The sequence below is a fragment of the Vicia villosa genome, unplaced genomic scaffold (genome assembly GCF_029867415.1).
Source record: "Vicia villosa cultivar HV-30 ecotype Madison, WI unplaced genomic scaffold, Vvil1.0 ctg.004343F_1_1, whole genome shotgun sequence".
Taxonomy (NCBI): domain Eukaryota; kingdom Viridiplantae; phylum Streptophyta; class Magnoliopsida; order Fabales; family Fabaceae; genus Vicia; species Vicia villosa.
This window is the reverse complement of record NW_026706416.1, coordinates 80,061-87,836: the sequence shown is the minus strand read 5'-3', so window position 1 is coordinate 87,836 and position 7,776 is coordinate 80,061. Positions and strand designations below refer to the sequence as shown.

The following is a 7,776-nucleotide window of genomic DNA, read 5'->3' as shown; positions in this document are numbered from 1 at the left end:
CTCTTCATCTCCTCTCACTTCTTAAATTTTCAAAGTCTCCTCTCTTTTTCTAAAAAACTTCTTATGTTTGAAATCCCTTTTAAAATCTTCTTCAAAACTATATTTACCCCCTTGTTGGCATTTTCTTTCAAAAGTAAGCACGATTAATCATTGTCATTGATTGCGATACCCCACGATTTTAATATTGATTGACACGACGAAATCTTTTCCACGTGAGAGAGCTAGTGGCATACTTGTCGATTTTTATCCGAGTTGGCGCCCTTCTCTCATTAGTGACGCAAAGAATTCGTTCGTTCTCATGTTTAAAATCAATGGCTGAGTATTCGCCCCGACGATGGTAAATGTGCTTATTCCTTTTTAAAACGTTTTTTTTCCCTTTTAAAAGCGGAACTACATTAGCTCTGACTTCTCCATTGCACCGAGGAGGTATGTAGGCACAAGATATAATGTCTTGCCGAGCTTATTTTAAAAATCAAACAAACTGTTTCTTTTGCATACGATATCTTTTATATAACACAGATTTTCAAAAAGGTTCCTGTGGAGTACCACAGATATGAGGGGTGCTTAAAACCTTCCCCTCGTATAATCAACACCCGTACCTATGATCTCTTTTTGTTTTAAAAACAATTTTGGGTTTTTTTTCGTTCTTTTCCCATTTCCTTTGGAAACAATAAAGCGCGGTGGCGACTTTCACTGAAATATTGAGTCGAGTCAATTAATGGCTTCGATCTCAGATTTTCCCCGCTACAGTATGAAGTAGTATTCTTTGAAGCATAACAATAGAAATTTTTAAAATAAAATAACTCAATTTATTTGCTTCTGTTTTCAGTTATGGGAGATGCAAGCAATTCCAATACATTTTCATAAAGCAAGGCAGTATTGATACATACTTGGTTCAATCCATTCCACAAACAGTTAGTATGCACAAAAGCAAGATTATGAACACTTCCATTATAACAAATCTATTGCATCTCGAGTAATAAACAGATAATTCAAACAAATTCGCAAGAACTAACGACAAGCAAATCCAATGATCGAAACTCAATTCAAAGTTTGTGAAGATTACCGAAATTGAAAGATGTCGTGAGAATCGGAGAAGAACTTCGCGGTGGTGGATGGCACCGATGGTTGTGGACGGAGGACCGATGGTGGTGGACGGCACCGATGGTGGTGGACGGAGGACCGAAGGTGGTGGACGGAGGGGCGATGGAGGATGATGAAGAAGACGGTGAGGGTTTCTGTTTCGCGTGCAGAGAAAACGAAAGAGAGAAAGTGAGAAACAGTAGAAGCGTGTTTTTGGTTTTAATTTTATTAATAAAGGCTACTAAAGCGCTTCTGGAAAGCGCTCTCATAGCCTGGTCTATACCAGCGCTTTTGACTAAAAAGCGCTCTCATTAAACCCCCCTACCAGAGCGCTTTTGAAAAACGCTTTCGTTCCTCCCCCCTACCAGAGCGCTTTTGAAAAGCGCTTTCGTACCCCCCCCTACCAGAGCGCTTTTGAAAAGCGCTCTCATACCCCCCCCCCCCCCTACCAGAGCGCTTTTTAAAAGTGCTTTCATACCCCCCCCCCTATAAGAGCGCTTTTTTAGCGTGTTTTTTAATTTTGTTTTTAGCGAAGCCTATACCAGCGCTTTTTCCTAAAAGCGCTTTCGTAGGGGTGCTGCTAAAAGACAAATTTGGTATAGTGATATAACAGAACATGAAACAAATCTTAAAAGAATAAGATATACTTCAATTTATCTTGCTCACGTAATAACAGTCGGAGACAGATGTCTCACAGATCGATGGAACATTTGGCATGACATATGTCCACGTAACAAAATTTTGAATCTTGAACAATTCAAATAAAATATTTACTTTATATAAAACATAATTTCAACTTCTCAAGTAATGAGTTCAGAATAAATCTCTTGCCAAAAACTGAACCCCACTTTAAATCATCTTAAATAAAGATTGAAGATTTTCTCATTAAATGCAAATCTAAATTAAATCTCTTCATGAAATGAATCTTTATTTAATATCTTTTCATATTCAATCTTGAATAAATTAAATCCGAAATTAATCTTCCTTCAAGGCATATTTAAATAAATCTTTGGGTTAAATAAGTTTATGGTCCCTATAAATATTACAGTTTCAATTTTAGTCCCTCGTAGATTTTGGCAACGACTTTAGCTGGTTTTGGCAACAGTTCTTTTTTTTGTAAAAACCGTTGCCTAAAGGTAGAGAGGGACTAAAAATGAAAACTGCAATATTTATAAGGACCATAAAAATATTTAATCCTAAATCTTTTCTTCAATGCAAATCCGATAAAATAAAATCTTATCGAAATTTTTTTATTTAAACTATATCCAATTAAATCTTCTTCAACCTTTATGAATTATGATTTAATAAGATCTTTTGTCAATTGATTAATTTGGATTAACGCAGACTTCATGAAAACAAACACAATCCCACACAGATAACCTTTCAATCAGACCAAAGATCTCCGCAACCTTACGTAGTGCGTGCGTGTGTACTGTCCTTCATATAATTTATATGTCTAATAAAACAAAATTGAAAAACAGCTGACACAAACTCAGCTGTCACTTTATTTATATAAAATAATTAACGGATTTGAAATTCAAACCGTCACTTACGACCCCTCGAGAAGTTCAACTGTTCAAGCCCAGCTTACCAGAAACACTACATGCATAAATAGTGGTTATCCTTAATGTGATTATAATTTATACCATCTTACTATAATCAATCTCAGTTACTACAATACAACAACAAAAGAGTTATTTAATGGAGGGAAAAGGAAACAACAATGGTGAGGTGCGATATAGAGGTATTCGTAGGAGACCATGGGGTAAATTTGCAGCTGAAATCCGTGATCCAACTAGAAAGGGTTCTCGTATTTGGCTTGGAACATTTGATTCTGCTGAGCAAGCTGCACGTGCTTATGATGCTGCTGCTTTTCATTTTCGTGGTCACAAAGCCATTCTCAACTTCCCAAATGAATATGCACATTCTAATTCTACTAGTTATTATATTCCAAACACTACTTCAACTTCAAATACTACATTGCCTAACTCTTCTTGTTCTTCTTATCAAGAACACCATGATGATGATACTTTTGATCAATTGGATTGCTTGGACTACAAGTTGTTGGAAGAATTCCTTCAGGGGCAAGATGATGCTGCAGCTGGTTGCTCTAGACGTGAATAGTAAGAATCTTAAAGCTATAGCTAGTAAGCTATAATTACGTGCATGTAAGAGAGAGTGGTCTAGCTTTTATTTACGTGAAATATATGTGGTTTCTCATTTGTAATAATTAATAAACATTTTTCTAATTTTTGAAGGCAATCAAATATATATTAGAGTTAAAACTTTTTTTATTAAGCTATTAGAGTTAAAACTTGTTTTACAATTAGAAAAAAGTTTGAAAGATCTAATTAAGTTTTGACCAAATAGGTATACTGCAATATTTAAAAATGGACAATGTCATTGACTATTATTCTTGCTAGTTTGAATGGGATGAACCTTATAATTAGAACTTGATTAGAACTTTTGATGTTTTAAGATTATCATCAAGGTTTTAAAAAACGGTTGCAATCACGTTATGGTCGTGTTGTGGTTTTTGCGATTTTGATCGGTATTGGTGTTGTGTTGTAAATAACGGGCGTCGGGGTGTGAATTTTTCACAACATTGCACAAAAATAGAATTTCTGTAAAAATATTAGGATTTATATAAATATAGTGTGATTCCATTTTTACAATAAAAAGAAATTTTAGTTTAAAAGTTCAATTGGTTCCTACAAAGCCATTTTATTTGTACTCTCAAAACAAAAGAATTGCATCAATAACAGTGTGTAAACGATTGTAACGATGTTTTGCGGTCGTCATAGCGTTTTGTCGCGGCCATAACGGTGTTTTGTCTGAGATTTTTTTCTAAGCCTTAAAATGGTGAATAACGATATCAGAAGGCTCCGATACCGTTTTGTTGCGGCTGTATTCGCGGTTGTAGACCGCTTTTTAAAACCTTGATTATGATTCAATGATTAGGGTTTATGTTAAGCCTTCTTCATTTTTTTATAGAGTGAGGGTGCACGTTCCAACAAGGCTAAGGCCTCTAATATGCTCGATAAACACATATATCAACTGGTAACGCCTTTTTTCATAATGGGTGGGTTTGCGGAGGTGGGTGTCGATTGCTTGTTAGGGAAATCATAGAATGGTTTGCAGTTGTGGGTACTCATGTACTCGGGTCATGGGATGAGCTATATAGGCCCATTTGGAGATGGCATATACTTGTTATTTTATGGACACCACTTGTATATTTAGCCATATACTAGTATGTTGGGCATAGGTAGAGAACTCTAGGGTTTGAAATTGGGTTATATGTTCATGTTTTATTGAGTTTGGATAGTTTAAAAAGCTTTTTCCAATCCACATTCCTTCAAAAATGAGGCATGTGATGGTAAAATAATTAAGAATAATATTTCGGATGTAACGCCCGGAAAAATAATTATTGGCTTAATTTAGAAATTTGTGATGTTTATTGAAATTTTGGCGTTTTGGGACGATTTAGTCGCTATTAGTTCGGGATAGCGGATCGATATTTAACCGGAAATTTTAATATTTTTAGTATTAGAAATATTAATGAGCTAATATTTAGCGTTTTGAGAATTTTCAGAGTAATTAAGATTAGACCGAAAATATGAGACATTGAGTAATAAGTCGATATATTAAAATAATCGGATTTTATTTTAATGGAGTTTAAGTGGAAGTATTATTTTTACACTAAGTGTATAAATTATATTGGGCTTATATTATGGTATCTTTAAGTATTAAGGGGTGTATTTTATTAGACCCATTATGAAATAGTGACTAAGTGGTGGTGGTCTTTTTTTTTTTGTCATTTTGAGAAGTAGTGGCATAGAGAGAAGAGAGGAAACCGAGAAAGAAAGAAAAGAATAAATAGAGAAAGAGGATTAGGGTTGTGAAGAGGAGAAGAAGGAGACCCAAAGTGTTGTATTTATTTTTCTCCAATTTTTCATTGGATCTTCTTAGAGTTGCACTCAATCCAAGGTAAGGGGGATTCTTACTTCCTAAATAGGGATATGATGGATTGTATGTGGGTTTAGGGTATAGATTAGTCATTGTGTGGTGTTAATTTTATTTTCTATTTGAAATTTGCAAATGATTTTCGGTACTGTTGTTGTTCATTAATACTGTTTTTGGGATTGACTGAATAACTGGACAGTGATTACTAGAACATCTAATGCCTTTGGCGCAACACCTAGTTGTGTGACGCCCGGCAGTAGAAGCTGTGATGGGCGGCACACACGTTACTCCTTGATTTGTTTTTGTTCTTGTTCCATGTGATTCTAAATTATGTGTTGATATTTTGTATACATGTCCTGTTTATTTTTTTATTGTTTCCATACTATGTATACATTATATGGTAAAAATAAAGTTAAGTGTGGAACAATAACATTTAACAATAGCATGTCCTATATGTATACATGTCCTGTATTAATTGTATTAATTTATGAAATGATAATATAATTGAAACAGTAGCAAACTAAAGTGTGGAACAATAGCATTTGTAGTAGTAGATGCTAGAATTAGAAATGTAAATTGAAATGAATTGAATTAATATAGTTTAAGATTAATTAAATGATTAAATTAATAGTTGTGATAAATTGTTAGTAGTAAGATGCTGAAAAAGTTGAAAACTGTCCTGTTTGGTCGAATTAGCCGAATTAAGCGGTATAATTAGTTGTCTGGAATTTGGTGAAAGTTTACGTGGTAGCTAAGTTTAATTAGTAGGTTAATGTGGTGGTGATATTTTGTTGAAATTGTGTTATTTTACGAATCGACCGAAATTGTGTGGATTTGAGTATCCTTTATATTAAATATTGGTTTTGGAATAAAAAAATAAATAGTAAATTGGAACTAATGTAGTGTTATTATTAATTGGTTGATTTAATTAATAGTTGAATTAATTTCAATAAGTCTATTTGATTGGAAAATACTTGGACTTAGATAAATTATTTGGTTTGTCGGTAAATAAAGGTATCTTGAGAATTTGACTGTAATCGTGTTTTGGTTGAATATCTATGTTGAGAATAATATGTTGATATGCCAATGATGTCGTTTTGGATAATTGATATGATATCTAATTTAGTTAAATGATAACTGGAAGTTGATTCGGTTTACTTGATAAATTGGCATACTGAGATTATTTTGAGAATTGGCCGAAATTTGTGATTTTATCTTATGGATTGATATGAATATCTTTGTGATTATTTGTTAATGACATCGACCATTGATTTTGTGAATTATTGAAATGATTCCGTTGTTTATATGAAGTCAATGGAATATGTGTGAAGTGTTATTACCTTTAGTAATCGGTAATAATTGTGATATAGGTGTATGCCTTGTGACGAATATTTTGTGAAGTAAATGATGATGATGATGATGATGATGTTGTGTGATGTTCGATTCATCGAGTCGCATACATTTGAATATATATATATATATATATATATATTGTGACGGCCTGGATTGGCAAATTAGTGACAGAGGCTTATGCCTTGTGCCTCTGAATTGGACAATTGGTGACTGAGGCTGAAGCTCCGATTGGTACCACATTCATATACATGAGTCATGTCCCATGTGTCTTATGTGATTCATAGTTGTGACATTTTGTGACTACATTGTGATTGTATTTTGTGACTTATTGAAATTTCTTATATGTTGACTTGTTGAAGTTGCTTAAATGTTGACTTGTTGAAGATGCTTATATGATGATATTGATGATTATATGTTGACTTGTTGAATATGTTTATATGTTGATATTATGACTATTCATTGATGATGTCATTGGTGTTGTTTATGTTGATGTTGTGCGAAGCAGTGATTCATTTATATTCTTTACCTGTTATATAATTTATCATGATCTTATTTATATAGTTTAATATCTCACCCGTTCTGCTGATGTTTCTCCTACCATGTGAAATGGGCAGGTACTCGAGTATAACTGTGGGAGTTTGTCGTTTCATCGAGTCCAGTTGGTGTGTCGCTCTGATACGTAGCATTCGGGATGAGATAAATGATTGTTTATGTTGTTTCTATGATAGTTGTTGTACTAAGTTGTTGATGTTTTAGTTGTTGAGCTCTAAGTTGAATAGTAAGAAGTAATTATATTTCCAAGTTGTTTTAGTTGAATAAAGCTGATATTTGACCGTGTCATTCGAATGCTATGTATCATTGTTGAATGAAATACAAGTTGAAGTTTTAAGTTGATATGTGATACTCCAATGTGTTGTTTGAAATTTTTAATTACTCTGATTTCTCGCATTATAATTTCCGCATAAATGCTCGGTGTAGAATTGGGGTGTTACATCGGTCCATAAATTTCCCAAAGATGAGGCTTGTAAGAGGAGATGATTAAAATATTATGTTTGTCTCACAATTTTCTTTGTCCCATCAAAACACATGTAACACCTTTCAAATCTTGGTTAAAATCTTAGACTTGGAGATTGAATGTTTAGCTTGAAAGTGTTTCATGGTGAAACCCTCATCAATTCAGCACCATATGACCATAGCAAACTATATTACTTGCTAGAGCCCCCCCTCAACAATTTGTCTAGCAAACTACCTAGCTTTAAAAGCCCTACAACTAGGGATGTTAGTTGCATACCTCATCCTAACTTTTGCCACTACATCATTAACCTTCATCTTATTATTGTTCTTCATCCTATCAACAATGACTTTTGTAACCTAATC

At 33.7% G+C, this 7,776-nt stretch overlaps 1 protein-coding gene across 1 annotated transcript; it reads left to right on the top strand.

Annotated features, from left to right (window-relative positions):
* The first annotated feature begins 2,784 nt into the window (after positions 1-2,784).
* Positions 2,785-3,245, top strand: LOC131641982 (ethylene-responsive transcription factor ERF098-like). Its single transcript, XM_058912276.1, has one exon. It carries the CDS (start codon positions 2,785-2,787, stop codon positions 3,205-3,207), a length of 423 nt encoding a protein of 140 aa, XP_058768259.1. The 3' UTR covers positions 3,208-3,245.
* The last annotated feature ends 4,531 nt before the right edge of the window (positions 3,246-7,776 follow it).

Coding starts and splice junctions, on each gene's coding strand:
- LOC131641982 (XM_058912276.1), top strand. CDS start 2,785: ATGGAGGGAAAAGGAAACAACAATGGTGAGGTGCGATATAGAGGTATT.